Source organism: Tigriopus californicus, chromosome 5, assembly GCF_007210705.1.
Source record: "Tigriopus californicus strain San Diego chromosome 5, Tcal_SD_v2.1, whole genome shotgun sequence".
Taxonomy (NCBI): Eukaryota; Metazoa; Arthropoda; class Copepoda; order Harpacticoida; family Harpacticidae; genus Tigriopus; species Tigriopus californicus.
Genome location: NC_081444.1, coordinates 15496419 through 15511800, shown reverse-complemented (window position 1 = coordinate 15511800; position 15382 = coordinate 15496419). Strand labels below are relative to the sequence as shown.

Genomic DNA, 15382 nt, shown 5'->3' with positions numbered 1-15382 from the left:
TGTCGAAACATCATTTATTATTATCATCGTTATGCTGGGAATGTGGGGATAACAATCATAATAGCTCTCGAAACACAATCATATTTACAAAGTATCCAAATCCGAAACAGGCCGCCTAATACTAAGAACTAATGTGGGTTGCGTCTATGTACACTGAAATTGGTCACCCTTAACTTTTCAATTGAATGCTTCGAGTTCCTTTTTACTAAGGTGATAAACCAGGCTCGCGCCGAAAGAGTCACCAAGGACGTTGATGGCGGTGCGGAATCGATCAAGTAGCCAATCCACGGCCAAGATCAGAGTAACATCCTCCGCAGGAAGGCCGACCGTCTCCAAGACCATGACCATGGTCACCAGACCTGCCTGGGGAATTCCCGCCGCTCCAATGCTAGCAGCTGTGGCTGTGATCGATATGGCGATAACCTGACCCAAAGAGAGTTGCATATTTCGCACCTGGGCAATGAATATGGCAGCCACAGCCTCATATAGGGCGGTGCCATCCATATTGATCGTGGCGCCAATGGGTAAGACAAAGCGACAAATCCTTGGATCGACTCCATTTTTCTCCTCGAGCAAATTAATGGTCACAGGGAGTGTGGCTGAAGAGGATGCAGTTCCGAATGCTGTGGTCATGGCGTTGGTCATATTGGCAATAAATTTGAAGGGCATCTCGCGGGTAAGAAGCAGATAGATAGCTGGGAGAACGACAAAGCCGTGGAAAAATAAACCACCGAGTACGGTGCAGAAATATAATCCCAGTTGCCCTGCCACTTCAGTCATATCCTCCATCTCCAGGACTTGACCTCCAATGAGGAAGAAAACTCCTCCAGGTGCAAGGTAGATCACCCATGTGGTTATGGTCATCATGGCCTGAGAAAGGCAAGTAAAGAAGTCAATGAGTGGCTTGCCCCTTTCCTCCATGATCGCTAATGTGATGCCCAAAAACACGGAGAAGAACACGAGTCCGAGGATGTTCGTCTCATCCTTGTACTGGCCTGTGATCTTCCAAGTGTAGAAGTTTTTCGGATCTCGGAACTGGCCATTTTCGTCAGTGTACGCCTCATCCCCAGGATACTTGAGTATAGTCCGGTAATGAGCCACGGTAGCTTGGACGATGTTGGGTGGAACAAAATTCCTGGCCAGGTCCATGAGAGTATCAGCTGCCGTGACATTGCGACTCTCGCCGACTCGGACTGTTTCTCCACTTGTCTGTCCTCCGGGGTGAATGCAAGTCACCAAGATGATCCCTAGGATGACGGCCAGAACTGTGGTGGTCATGTAATAGCCTACAGCCCTGGCGCCAACCTTCCCAGAGAACCTCATGTCTAACGAACCCACAGCCGCGATTAGACTTGGAACAATCAAAGGCAGGATCAAGGCCTTCAGCATCCTCAGAAACAACTCTCCCGGGTAAGTGATGTACATGATTTCCCTCTCCGTCCATCTTGTCTCACGTTGTCGGAGGGCCAGTCCCAAAAAGACGCCGGAAAATACCCCGATAATTGTTGCGATGGTCAGGGCGCTCCCCCGGAGACAGCTTTTGATCTTGCTTCCAGCAGTGGCCATGTTGAAGAGTAAGAGCCAAGATCTTGCCGGATAAGCCTTGGATGAATGGATGGACGGGGACTTCAATTCGGAGCACACTTTTGAAAAAGATCCCAAAGTGCGAATTGTCAATAACGAGGCTTCTTTGGCTTCATTGTCCGGATTGGACTTCGACGTTTCGTTAAAGCTCGAAGAAGAATGATGGTAAAGGCGCCAATGCATTGGGTATTACTCGATTCGAAGGGACTTCATTCATGGAGAGAGACGTTCTAAAATCCTGGACAAGTTGAATGAATATTTTTTGACTTGACAAGAAACGACATGCGGACTCCCGCTATTCAATATTCAAGTTTACTATCGGCAAGTAGATTTCTTTTAAAAGCGAACGATTTGTGACGAAAATATAGCTTTTGTCAGAAAATTGATCGTCAAACTTCAAATCATATTTTGGGTGCATTTCACATTGACCCTGTTCCGAAAATTGGCAATGGCTGGGCCTAATAACTTCATTTTAATATGAATGCACTAATCTACCTTTAGAAATGCTTTAAAAGACCTAGCGCAATGATTGCTGTTCTTGTTGTTGGAATGTGCATGTTTCAGCACCTATGTTTAAAAGTTCTCCCCATTTATCCGTCTCACTGCCAACTATAATATAGATTGATAGATGTCCTGGCTTGACAAGCTCAATTGGCTTTTTGGCAAAAGCTCAACATGTCGCCACTCGACATCAACTGATAATAGAGTCTCGCCAGTGGGCACATATTTCAAATGCATCAAATTGTACGAATTGTTACTCGAGTCCCAAAAAATTGGCTAATCTTTTTTCTTTCATACTTCATTCAACCCCACACATTGGCACACAAATACATGTCAAGGTTGCGTGAATATGGTCCATAACATATTTGCATTACGTGTAGCGCCATAGATTTCTAGACACTGGATGTCGGACGTCCGACCACTCGGCTGGTAAAACAGTACAATGGATGGTCTCCTGGGAATTGATTACAAACCGGTTTATTGTACTGTTTAGCCAACAGAGTGGTCGGTGGTCCGACATCCAGCGTCTAGAAATCTATGGTAGCGCCTGCCGATCATGGTATGTTTCCTTTGGAATGCGGTCCATAGTTCTTGATGATTCAGGCTAATTTGTGTTGCATCATGGCCTGAATAAATGTGCCATTTCCTATGATTGTTCTCTGTACATCTTGTTCACCCTTCATTGAGCAAATGAGGACATGTAAGCCCGACTAACAAGGTAGGTGGGGACTTCAGTGAAGCACTTCTGCACCATTCCTTCCTTCTTCAATGAAGGGGGTTGGGCGAAACTGTTCAGGGAGCATCAAGGGGTACTTCAGTCAGGGGAGAAAGAAGCCAATATTGATTACATTACAAGATTCCAGTCCAACCGCCACCCTCGGTTGTTCTGCTGACTTTTGGTCTTCCTTTGGTCTTATGAAGGGCTTAATGGAAATCTCGACTCAGATCTTATTTTATTTTTTCCAGCTCAGCTGGAATTGGTCAAGGTCGACGTGAGGCCAGGACTTTGAATTATATCCTCGATATCCTGGTTTAATGGGCTGGAAATACGGCTTCCACTCCCGATCGAAAAGATTGGTTGACCTCCTTCGGACCTAATATATTTCTTTTCATGGTTAAGCGTACATTTCTCAGGGTTTGGGATTCTGAACAAACATTTAGAATGACATTGATTTTGAAATCGAATTAACAGTGGCGAAAGCAAAATGAAAGGCCCCTTTTCACGTAGCTACAGATGGGTTGTGTGTATTCTATTCAAGATTATCGGCCAAACGAGGGAATAGGTCTTCCATGCGATCCTCATCAGCGCCAACTTCGATCTTGGCCCGAACGATGGGTTCCACTGTGCCACTGACAAAGTTATAGGAAGTCTCTGTTCCAGCTGGAATCACGCGGTAGCTTCTGGCAACAATGATCTCGCACAAACGGAATTCGTTGCCAACACCAATATCCTGCAAATTGAATTGGTTCGTATGAGCTCTAAACGCCCTAATTTTAATGCTAGCATTCCATGAGGTAGATCCAAGACACACTCTTGCATAGATGCCTAAAAGCTCCGGCACCTCTTCAAAATGGCATAAGAGCATTATCGACGGAACTTTAGGTCAATCTAGCACTCTTGAATGAAGAACTTGCATATCATTCCATTATTGCATTTTGCAGATCGTTGTAAGAAATCGACGGATTGAACTGTAAACATTGATCAAGAGTCTTGACAATTGATCCACACAAATCTTATTTTTAGACAATGAATGACATTCGTTGCAAGCCCAGACTGTTGCATGCCTTAATGTGTTCACTTAGACTTTTAATTCAAGCAAGTTTAATAATCAAGGCAGGAATATGTCTTAGGCATGTCTAGCATTGACGATACGGAGTTACGAATATTGCTTTAATTGTCCGGATACTTTCGGATCTAAAAAAGGTCTCTTTAATTGTTCCACTTACGTTCAAGAACTCTTGGTCTTTTCTGAAGTCAGTCATGGTCACATTGGGAGCATTCTCGCTCATGGCTTCCATTTCACAATCGGTGTCGTTCATGGTGGTGGCATTTTCCGGAACAAAGTAACTCCGTTCGTACAAGCATCCCCACCACATCGATTGGCTTTGGTGAATGGCTAAGGCCATGTAGAACACGCCCATGATGAACATCCTCTTCTCGGAAAACATTTTGCTTTTGTGAATTGGTCTTGTTTTGATGGTAACTGTTTCTCAACTGATGTTGTCTGAAACCTTCAAGGGCTATTTCAAGGGCACAGGTGGGAATTCCCGATCCGAATGAAATCAAAGGAGCACAAGTGTTAAATTAAATCAGGCCACAGTGCCATTATGGGTCTTATTCAAGGTATTCGAAACGTTTTTCACCATTGTCAGAAAAATGACTCACGGGCATAAGAGTTGAATTCGAGTATGTGGCAAAATCTACCGAATATGCGACCGGAAATTAAGAATACAGAGAAAGCACAACGGCATTTAAGGCGGTCGTACTTTTGTTGAGTAACCTAATGAATGACACATCTCAGTGTTCCAAGAACTTTCGGAAGAGTTTTGATAAAGTCTGGTTTAAACTACATGATCCTTCCAACTTCAATAAGTTGAAAATAGTATATATCAGTAATTAAGAACGTCGTAGATACTCGATTCTAAAGACCAACGCTATAGCAACAACTGGAATATCAAAATCTTTCTCAACCCTTTTTCTTTCCTCAAGGCAATTGGCCGAGTCGGCCTTGAGTTGGGATTGCCCGCCGAACATCCCACGGCCTTGGTTCATGACATTTGCGTGCCGTTCAAGTGAACGCCGTGTATCCATGGGCTGAATCAATCCAAAGGTTGTTTGTAAAACATGATGATTGGTGGCACATAACAATTTTCATGTAACCTTTTATGCCATTGACAATTCATACGAGAGCCCTTCCAGAGTGATGAATAGTGAGGGCGTAATAAAAAACGCATCCCACCCATTCACGATTTCTAAGGCTAGGTGTGATTCAGCAAGTCTCTTCGGCATATTATTTATTTTGCCTCCGTTCCAAAATCGCAAGGAAAGTTTCAATTACTTAATCTTTGACCTTATCAGTAGTGACTACCCACACATGGTTCTGATTTTACCCGAATAGCGATTAAAAGGGACGGTCAACCTTAGGCTTTATTTGCAAAATTGGAGCCCATGTCCAAGGCCTTTTATAGTAAGCATATGGAGGGAACTATCTCGGTCTGACGCAAGTGTTCAAACTCTTTAAGCAATTCCAAGAAATCGTAAAATCGTTTATTTATTTCGATTTCACACGAAACGTCAAGAATAACCTACTCCCGTTATATGAGACCAAATCGAATGCTCGAGGAATTTTCATCAAACGTTGCAACATATGTACGTAGAAGCAAAAACTTGGCTTCAGGATGACAAATACAGTAAAATTCGGAGATAAGAGCATCGGCTATACAGGGTGGATCAAGTTATTTGCCCCCTTGCAAATTTGCAGCTTTCGTCTGTTTTCTTTTCCTCAAACTGGTTAATTTGGCGGGAAACTTTCTGGCGGGAAACTTCGTTCTCTCTCCAACACTCGTATTTAGAGTCAATTTGCAAAAGTGTGTGTGTTACCTGTGCTAAGCCGGTGATTCTATAAAGTGCGTTTTTTTCATTGACGTTAATGTCAAGATGGCAGGACAGCCAAGTGAAAATGACCGGCACAGGGGCATTGGATTACTTCAAGGCGGGAAAACGCAAAGGCAGGTTGCTGGTATTCTAGGGGTCCATCCTAGAACAGTCAAACGCTGGTGGAAGCGTTTTCGTGATGGTGAGAGCCTTTCCAACCAACCAAGGAGGTCGAGGACCTGGGTCAAAACTCACCAGAGCAACCAAAATTGCCATTGCCAAAAGCATTACGAAACGCCACCAATCAACCAGGAAATTAGCAAAACGGTTAAAAGCATCTGGTCATGATGTGTCCAAAGACACTGTCAGGCGCTATATGAAAAACGTGCTGAAGGTTCATGCCTATAAACCTCGAGTAGAGCCAAAACTCTCCAATGCCCAAAAGAAAAACCGATTAAAATTATGCCAGGAGAGAGCTCATTGGAAAATTGAGGACTGGTGCCGGGTTCTATTCTCCGATGAATCCCAATTTGAGATCTTACATCCCCCAAATCGCCAGAATGATCGTGTGTGGGCCCACAGTCAAGCAGATGTTCTTCCCTTTCAAACTGTGAAGCATCCAACAAAAGTCATGGTTTGGAGAGTATGAGCTACTGCGGCCTATCTGAATTGAATATAATTCCCAAAAAAACAAATGGTAACGTCAGATTATTATGTTGGCAACATCCTTGAGGAATGTCTACTTCCTTCTCTGAACCGTTCCCGAGAGAAAGGAACTCTTGTCAGGAGGAAATTGTTGCCCGACATGTCCAAGGCAATTTTCCAACAGGATGGTGCCCCAGCGCACACATCCAAGAAGGCTACAAAATGGCTCGAGATGAATTTGAAGCACCTCTGGGGGAAGGGTACATGGCCAGGCAACTCCCCTGACTTATCTCCAATTGAAAATCTCTGGTCTATCCTTCAAGAGGAGCTCAATTCCATGGGCATTACCACAACTGAGGAGGCCTTGATCAAAAAATTGAAAAAGGCATGGGCCAATATTAACCCCGAAGTTCTAGACAATTTGATATATTGGTACTGCCTGAACGCATCAGAAAGTGTATCAAACTCAAGGGGGGGTACATTGGTAAATGAAATAAATCTGGAAATCCTCCTACAGTCGAACAAACAGGCATTGTATAAGGGGGCAAATAACTTGATCCACCCTGTAAGAGCAAATCAGATATAAGGGTAGGATTGTGAACCTCCGATTCAAATGAAATAGTAAAGTAAACTAAAGTAGCATCGGCTGTAAGAGCACAAAATTTTGGCCAACATCGGATAAAAGAGCAGAATTTTAGGTGGCAAAGTATTATTTTTTCCCCCCTGCGCTTCACGCTAAAGTTTTCGATGGAAAATGGTCAAGCCATCTTTTAAAAGCAGGTTTTCACCCGCTTTCTCATCACAACAACCAGTCATACGGAATGGCTTCTGCAAAGAGAACAATTTTGTCAATCAAGGAGAAGCAAAAGCTCCTTGCCGATTTGGACAAGGTGCCCAAGATGAGCCTGACCACGGACTTTTAGAAATATGGACTGCAAACGAGCTTCCCGGCAAATCGGCCTGCTCTTGGCCATAGCCAATCTGAACGACTGTTCAAATTAAAGCAATAAAATGAGAAAATTAGATCTCCGTAAATAATAGTAGGTCATTTTTACACCATTAACTAGTAAAGTAGATCATTTCAAAGTTATATTGTCAAAAGCTTATGTAGCTGACCAAGAGCAGGCCGAAAATTCAAACTTTGTGCATTGTTTACTGCATAACTTTGGCCATACCCCCTGAGTTCCATAATCATAGCTTTGAGCTCAAATTTGGCCAAGTTCATCTATTCAACCAGATCTTCTGGTCGCATTAATTGCTTTTTGGAATAAGATGAACGGTTTAGGAGATACAAAATTTTGGCTTCCGTTCGCAGTCCATATCGCTCGACGTCTGTGACTTGGCCGAAGCCGCCACAAAATTAGGAGTCAAACGCCCTTTCCATGGAAATCTCTTATTTTTTTTAAACTTTGTAGTCAGTATGTAATACTGTGGCAAACTAACTCCGTACGTGGTGCGTAATGATAAGGGCCCTTTTTTTCAACGTCACACGGTCCAAAGAAAACGGGAAGAGGCACGATAGATTGCTAAATAACCTGCTCTTGCCTTGTGTTGAACGCAATTTCTTTTCCGGACATTATGTGACCCGGGGCACTAGTTATGAAAAAGATTTTGATAGAATTTGCCAAAAACAACACAAACGCATTACACTTCAATAAAAAGGAATTGGCCCAATCGGCCCTTTTATTGGTAGAGGCTGAGTGACAAAGCGCCATCTGAAGTGCAAAACGTAAAACATATTTAGTGCAGCGGAAGGGGCCTATACAGCCAACAAACTGCCCTCCTTGTCCTTTCTTTCATTTTTCTCGATTTTTTGGCTGCATTTTGTATGGACCGCAAAGCTATGGCAAATTATAGCCTAAAAAGATGTTGTGGAGCACCGGAATTGGAGCATAGGATATAAGAGCCGAAATTCGCGGCACCAAGGCTGCTCTTATATCTGATTTTTAATGTAATATACGCCCTCTGCTTCATCTAAGTACATACAAACAAATTTAGAGAGGAGAGAATACAATCCTAGATACCAGACTTTATCAAGGGAGCATTAAGTAAACAATTCATTGCCTAAATGCTGTCACAAAATGATTATGCCACCATCTGTTGTGGACCACACTTCTTACTGATGACAAAATGTTGGCACCAAATATGTTTTTCGCATGTTTTGCATATTGTTATAACTGCTCTTGTAATGTATTCTGTGACAAATGAATGTTGGACTTAAATGGTTTAAAATAATTGTCGAGCGATGTCCTATGATGGCAAACAATGTTATCAATGAAGATTTGGAAGCAGGGAATGTGCTAAAATCGTGGTAGTTCTTGCCGCGATTGTGGCGAAGCCTGAATAGTGCATAACGCTGAAATCGGATCCGTAAATAACCTTGAACAACAAAGTTGTTTATTGTCTGCTTCATAACACGCTAACACTTTTTATAATCAGCGAAAACGAATTAGCAAAAGCGTAGTTTCACAAAGTGTCTGACAACTGGCTTAAAACCTCCCTTTTACTAAACCTACCTTTAGCTTTTAGGACAATTTTATGGAAAGAGATGATCGCGAAAAGTCGTATGGTACAAGTAAAATACCCGGATCCCGGAAATGGACAAAGTATATATCTATATAATGAAAACATTGCAAAAATTGTGATCCAATGAGAAAGAACCTCACAACAAAGAGTTTAAAAGTGATAAATATATTAAGTATAGCTCCCAGCTTATTGCTATTTGGATGTCGAAAGTGCTTGTAATTTTTCCCTTGCAGGAATTGAAAGGTCTCTCAGACGCGAAGGGGGCGTATTTATAGTGTTAAAATGCATCAGCAATAAGTTATCAATAGTTTGTTTGTATGCATCTTTAAGAGGCAGAAGAGAATGAAAAGCGCTGAATAGAAATGTTCAATGACATACGAAGGGATGTGTCATCAATCATCATGCATTGCAAACAAGCTTTCGATTGTTGATGTCTGTGCATACATGGCTTCCAGCCGAACTGCACGCCAATGGTATGAACTAGAGGGCTTGTGAGAGAAATGAAGCCTCAAAAGTTTCTGAAATTATTTTGTTCCCTGTGAGGTTGCCTGGTGTGTGCGATGGGGATCGGCTTTGAACACATTTTGTTATGTGATTCTCAAAGTCAAGTTCCGAATTCAGGGAGCCAATGAGTTCATGGCTCGTTTGTCTGCCTTGGTTGAAACTGAGTAACGCATGAGAAGTCGATCAGCCCGACACCCTGCTGCCCAACTACCAAAATGTGCTTAAAGCAAAGTCTCAAGTGGCGTGTATGGAGTGACGTTTCTCTGACAAGCCCTCTAGTATGAATCAAGGCCCATGGGACGTGGGTGGACAATCTCATCTCAAGGCTAACTCTTGGCCCAAAGCTAGAGGAAAATAAACGAAAGAGAAGAGAAGGCCTTCAATCTTGAGATCGTTGCTAAAACGTTCGACTTTTCATATTAGCACATACAGGTATTAGGATCATATTGGACTCAACGAATCAGAGATTCTTGGAGAGAAAGAATTTTTTGAACAAGGAGGGCGCTCGAGAAACGAAATGGACACGAGGAGAAGGGTGTACAAGTTGACAGTCAGTGTTCTATATCTTGCGTTGGTCATCCACATATCCAACATGCGCTTCTAATGAACCAATTCTTGTTCACAACTAAAATGGCAAATTTCAGGATAGTCGCTCCTTCCGTGAGAAAATTGCCAGCTAATGTTGTACCGGTGGTCACGTCAATTCTATGTTGTAAAATTGCAATTGACAGAAGTGATTGTTCGTACATCCGCCTTGGCCGCAGAGCATGTTGTACCGGTGGTCACGTCAATTCTATGTTGTAAAATTGCAATTGACAGAAGTGATTGTTTTGTCTTCAAGCTTGACCTGTTTTTGCCTCTTATAATTTCTGAACATGATAGACCACATTTCCATTATTTTTAAATAGGCATATGCAAATGTCTTTTAAAGGCTTATTTACTTGGCAGTTTTGCCCTTGGTGACCAAAGAGGTCAACAAGAACATTTTGAAAATGTATTTTGCAATGGAGCTGATGTATCGTAGTCTGTCTGTTGGTGTAGAGCATCAAATTAGAGAAAAAGTTGCCTTGCCAATAAGAATCGAATCAGGGACCTATTTTGTGTTGGTCAAAAGCCTCAGGTTAGCCATTGCACATTTCCTCCCTTTTAAATTGATTGAAGTTATTAGAAATTATGAAAATGTAACAAACATGGCATTTCCATAGGGTGGGCGCTTTAGTTACTTTTGAACACTTTTGTCCACCCCTGTCCAAAAGTGTCTAAAAATACGAACCTTTAAAACTACAAATCTATAAGAGAATCTACTTGAAACTGATATTTCATCTCAACAAATAGCTCATTGTTGGTGCCGAAAGCAAAATAAGCATTTAAATTTTTTTTCATATACTTTAAAAACACCCACAAAAGACTTCCTAAAGGTAATGCCATATATTTTATATTCCATCTTAAACACCAAGTACGCACCAAAGTCTTCCTCTGCCAGTTTACGGTTGGCGAAATTTGTTCAAAAACTATGTTGGCTAAATATCATATTCTAATTCTGAAATTTCATTTATAGACATTCTCATGCATTTTTTGCAAGAATATTTTTGTTTATAGTCATGAGCCTTTTAATACTTCCTTTTAAAGAGAGCTAATACTAAAATATGAACATTTTGCAAATAATAAAGTTTGAGCATGATACGCTTCCCCCATTTGTGAATTGTTTTCCATGAAAAGTTGCTTAAGATATTGTTATGCGGCATTTGAAGTCAGAAATTGAGAAGAAGCATTTTATTCTAAAAAGATAAATGTATCTTAACTTGTATATATATGATTGTTGTATGATTATTGATTGACAAGCATCTTTGAATATTTGGTAAGCGGCTCTCACCCAATTCATTTACTTTCGTCGTGATTACTACATTTTTTCGATCCTGAACTAATCAAACGTGTATTCATCTTTTACAATGTAGACGTACTAAACCATTAAAAGATCAAGTTAATCTAAAATGAAGTACAAATCCGATGGGGCTGATAATTTCAGGGCAAGTTTGGCAAAAATCCGTGAGAAGTTTATAAAGTTCAATTGGTACAATTTGGTGGCTCCAGACTTGATCTCATTTCAAGACAGGTATAAATATCTACAATCTTATTGACACCAGCATCAGTTTACCTGCATCCACCAAATAACCAACATCGCCACTGTTATTGTTAAAAAACATCCTCATCCTTCACCATGAACTCAATGACTATCTTGGCTTGTATCAGTGCGGCCGTCTTGGTCAACTTGAGTTCGGCCCAACATCCTGGAGCTGGTGCCCCCCATCATGGTGGAGTGAAGGGCCATCACGATGGTCCAGCCCATTACAACTATGCCTATGCTGTTCAAGATGACTACTCGGGATCCAATTTCGGACAGAGCGAACAACGCGATGGTTACTCGACCAGCGGCCAATACCACGTGGCCTTGCCCGACGGCCGCATCCAAACCGTGACCTACACCGTGGCTGATCAATACTCTGGCTACGTGGCTGATGTTTCCTACTCGGGTCAAGCCAAGTATGGGCCTTCGCATGGACCCTCTCATGGACATGCTCACTCCGCTAGCACTGTATAAGTCATGCATATTTAGTGGATGCCACTTACGATTATTTATGCCCTTATTTTTGGATTTACCAATTTTTACCCATGATCGCCATACTAATTTGAGATTGAATTGAACATAAAAATCAACCCACTTTATGGGATCCATTTCTAATAAATGGGAGGCCCCGCAAAGAGACGTGGCATAGTGGTTAGCATGAAAGAGGTCCCCCGTTTGATTCTTTTCGAAACTTTGAGGCGCTAGCCACACTCACAGATGAACCAATCTGGCTATGACACTGCCAAGCGGAACTATCTACGGACATTGATGGGATTGCTAGCTTCGTTGGTCGAGCTAGGTAAAATCCGCCGACCTTGGAACTGCAACTACAAAATATTATCCTAAAATGAGTGACAGGGTAGCAACAAGATTGAACGCCTTTGATGGGGAAAACGCTACCAGTAACAGGTAACTTCGTTTTAGATTAAAGTTTTTCCCATGACTTGCACCTAAAATGGTTCGAAGATATGCCTTATTTCGTACCCTGGAAAAGTCAGAGGGATATCTTTTACTCTACCATATGATTCGAATTGTGAAAATTAATTGTACACTTAATCTTGTAGACTTATACATTGTAAATCTAATGGCGTTCGTTGGGTGCACCATATAGGTCAAATATAGTTGGGGACAAGCGTGATTTGAGATTACTAGGGACCAGAAAAATAAGTTCCGAAAACGTAAAAATAAGATACAAATAGTTAGATCACATAACGTCCGGAAAAGAAATTGCGTTCAAGGCAAGGCAAGAGCAGTTGCTTTAGCAATCTACCTTGCCTCTTCCCATTTTCTTTTGCGCGTGCGACGTTGCAAATAAGGTACCTTATTCATTACCCATACATAAATTTCAATGTAATCTTGAATTCCCTGTAGATTCCAAGTGATTTGAGAAAACTCATAATTTAATCGTAATGAAATGTTTCAATGGTCAATACCGTTACTTTTTTTCAAATACACCACCCTCTGCAGTAATGCACCTCTCTACACGGGAGAATCTAGAGCTGATATTCTTCAGGATTAGGGACCCTGGATTCAGAGACGCGCGAGGTTTGACAAGCTGCTCCATTTCAAAAATAGAATCAATAGAAGTAAAAAGTTTCCAAACAGATTTTGAACTGATGCGCTTTATAAGAAAGAGTTCTATCATGACAAGGATCATTGAATTTTTTCTTCAAGGACACTGCCAAATTTTACTTGAAGACAATCTGATTCATGGATATCGCATTTTAGATTGTTACTACTATTTGTTAATTTCTAAATCCTTTCTGAACCCATTTTTCATAAGATTAGATTGCTATAATATTTTATTAGATTATTCAGATTAACATTATTACATGTGAGCTTCCTGAGTCTATCAAGAAACAAGTCCCCTATACTTAACTAAGTAATTTGTGGAATATGGTTGTCCTTTCTTTTTGGAAGTGCTTTTGTTCAACTTGAGACTGGCAGCATGCGAAAGATCAGTGTGTCAACTACATTTTATTGAGAAATAACACACTAATACCATTGTAATGACCAAATATAAATATACTCTTAAGCCTGTGGAATGAGTTGGTTAAATCCATGGTGGATCAAATTTGTTGGGGATTAATTTTAACAATAAGTGTTAAAATTCCTTCTATAATATGTCAAGAAGTAACACCTCCTTAAGCAACAAAATATTCCTTTGTTTAGTTTGTCAATTTCTATATGAAGTCAGATGACAGCTCTCTCACTCGGCTTGCCATTTATGATTATATTTCTAATAGACGGACATTCCCACTTCGACAAAATCAGCCTGAAAGATCATTTTACTTGCGTTTCTGAAAACATATCAGAAAACATGAAATCTATCAAACTGATTGGTCACCAATCCCTTTTTTAGTGGAAATGCCACGAGACAAAAGATCCTTGGAAATTCCAAATAAACAAGGGATTGGGGGCAATAAAATGGCATGAAGGAGTGAAAAGTAATTCTGGCAGTTAAAGAACTGTCCAAGAACAAAACATTACTTCTGGGGTATCATGAAACTTTAAGACAAGAAGCAAATTCCTATTTATGATGCTGCCTACCATGGTAGTGAGGCATTCCTCGGCATGGGGGAGCTACTATCAAAAACAGAGAAAGATGCATTCAGGAAGCTTTTTGAATTTTGTTTAAATGCTCTTGAGCCGCAAATAGGGTATTGCATAATAGCTGACGCCTCGAATGGCGGACGAGCGTTTCTTTTACTCCTCCGACAACAATCTTGTTTTAATGGTTTTAAGTCGATAGAATAGTAACCAACTGTGATACCAGTGAGCGGGGCCACGCCCACGAACAGTGGCCCCCATGAACCTGTGATATGCCCCGTTCAATGCACCTCCCCTTCCAATCCTTCCTCTGCCCATATTCCCCGGCCACGTCTTTTTCAAGACGTGAGCTTTTAGCCCTCCAACCCCTCCAACCCTCTTCCCTCTTCCCAATCATCCCTTCCTTCATTTCCCCCCCTCAATGGCCATAGTGATCTCTCTTTTCTAGGTCGAATTGAACAACTCGGTATCGCGAGGAAACAGCATCGGCGGCAACAGCGGATCAGCAAGCGGAGAGGTGGGAATCAACCGGTGTCGGCCTGCTTTCTCAACTGTCATGGACGGGCGAACATGCTGCGAGTGGCTGGTGCGGGACGGTGTCTCAACAAGATCCGAGGACACGCCTTCACCTCTTATCTGAGACGTGGGTCACCGAGGAGAAACACGAGAGTTGCTTTCCTGGCAAACAGAGCTTCGTAGTTCATGCCAGGAAGCCCGCTGGGCGTGGTCGGCCCAGGCGGGGGTTGGAGCTCTATATTACCAAACGCTTTGAGCCCACACTTCTGCTCATCCTCTCCTCATCACATAGCCGTGGATGCCAAGGCTTTACCATCATTGGCGTTTACTATCAGCCAACCACGGACTATGATGATCTCGTCTCGGACCTCACATCCATCCTTCAGAAGGTGAAGAATCCGGAGAAAGTCATCATTGGTGGTGACTTCAACATCCGTCCTGACTCGAGTGAATTCTCCAAGCTCGCCCAGATCTTGAGCCAATGGAGAATCACTCTGCGCTCCGACCCGGGAGTCCCAACATACACCTACTCCCGGGGCGCCTCTGTACTCGGACCACATTTTCATATCAGAAAATATTCCATCTCCGGCCAGTTTCGTCCATCCACTGGCCGTGTCTGATCACCTCCCGATTTCAGTCACCTTCAAGATGCCCAGAAATTTCCATCATCTGGGCGTGACTCGAAATGGGAGGTGCGTGGTTAATGTGCAGAAGTGCGCGGCTCAACTTGAGGCCCTGCAGCTATCCATCAACAACGGGGTTGTGAGCAATCCAGCTGCAGTGGCCCAAGGCATTTCGCAAGCATTTAAAGAGTCCTCTTCCGTGCCGAGGAGGAG

The 15382-nt window shown here is 42.2% G+C and overlaps 3 protein-coding genes across 3 annotated transcripts; 1 reads left to right on the top strand and 2 right to left on the bottom strand.

The window, feature by feature from the left end:
• On the bottom strand, positions 1-1999 carry LOC131880914 (excitatory amino acid transporter 3-like). Its single transcript, XM_059227645.1, has one exon. The coding sequence runs from the start codon at positions 1765-1767 to the stop codon at positions 178-180; it is 1590 nt and encodes a 529-aa protein (XP_059083628.1). The 5' UTR covers positions 1768-1999; the 3' UTR covers positions 1-177.
• A 1164-nt stretch (positions 2000-3163) lies between these two features.
• Positions 3164-4334, bottom strand: LOC131880161 (uncharacterized). Its single transcript, XM_059226695.1, has 2 exons — positions 4033-4334; positions 3164-3536 (listed from the first exon to the last, which is right to left on the bottom strand). The coding sequence occupies exons 1-2, from the start codon at positions 4252-4254 to the stop codon at positions 3336-3338; spliced, it is 423 nt and encodes a 140-aa protein (XP_059082678.1). The 5' UTR covers positions 4255-4334; the 3' UTR covers positions 3164-3335.
• A 7126-nt stretch (positions 4335-11460) lies between these two features.
• Positions 11461-12068, top strand: LOC131880867 (pro-resilin-like). Its single transcript, XM_059227584.1, has one exon. The coding sequence runs from the start codon at positions 11574-11576 to the stop codon at positions 11952-11954; it is 381 nt and encodes a 126-aa protein (XP_059083567.1). The 5' UTR covers positions 11461-11573; the 3' UTR covers positions 11955-12068.
• Positions 12069-15382: the final 3314 nt, after the last annotated feature.

Bases quoted from the DNA above. Each gene is read 5' to 3' on its own strand.
- LOC131880867 (XM_059227584.1), top strand. From the start codon at position 11,574: ATGAACTCAATGACTATCTTGGCTTGTATCAGTGCGGCCGTCTTGGTC.
- LOC131880161 (XM_059226695.1), bottom strand. From the start codon at position 4,254: ATGTTTTCCGAGAAGAGGATGTTCATCATGGGCGTGTTCTACATGGCC. The intron at 3,537-4,032 runs GTAAGTGGAACA...TTCAATTTGCAG, and splicing joins AAGACCAAGAGTTCTTGAAC to GATATTGGTGTTGGCAACGA.
- LOC131880914 (XM_059227645.1), bottom strand. From the start codon at position 1,767: ATGCATTGGCGCCTTTACCATCATTCTTCTTCGAGCTTTAACGAAACG.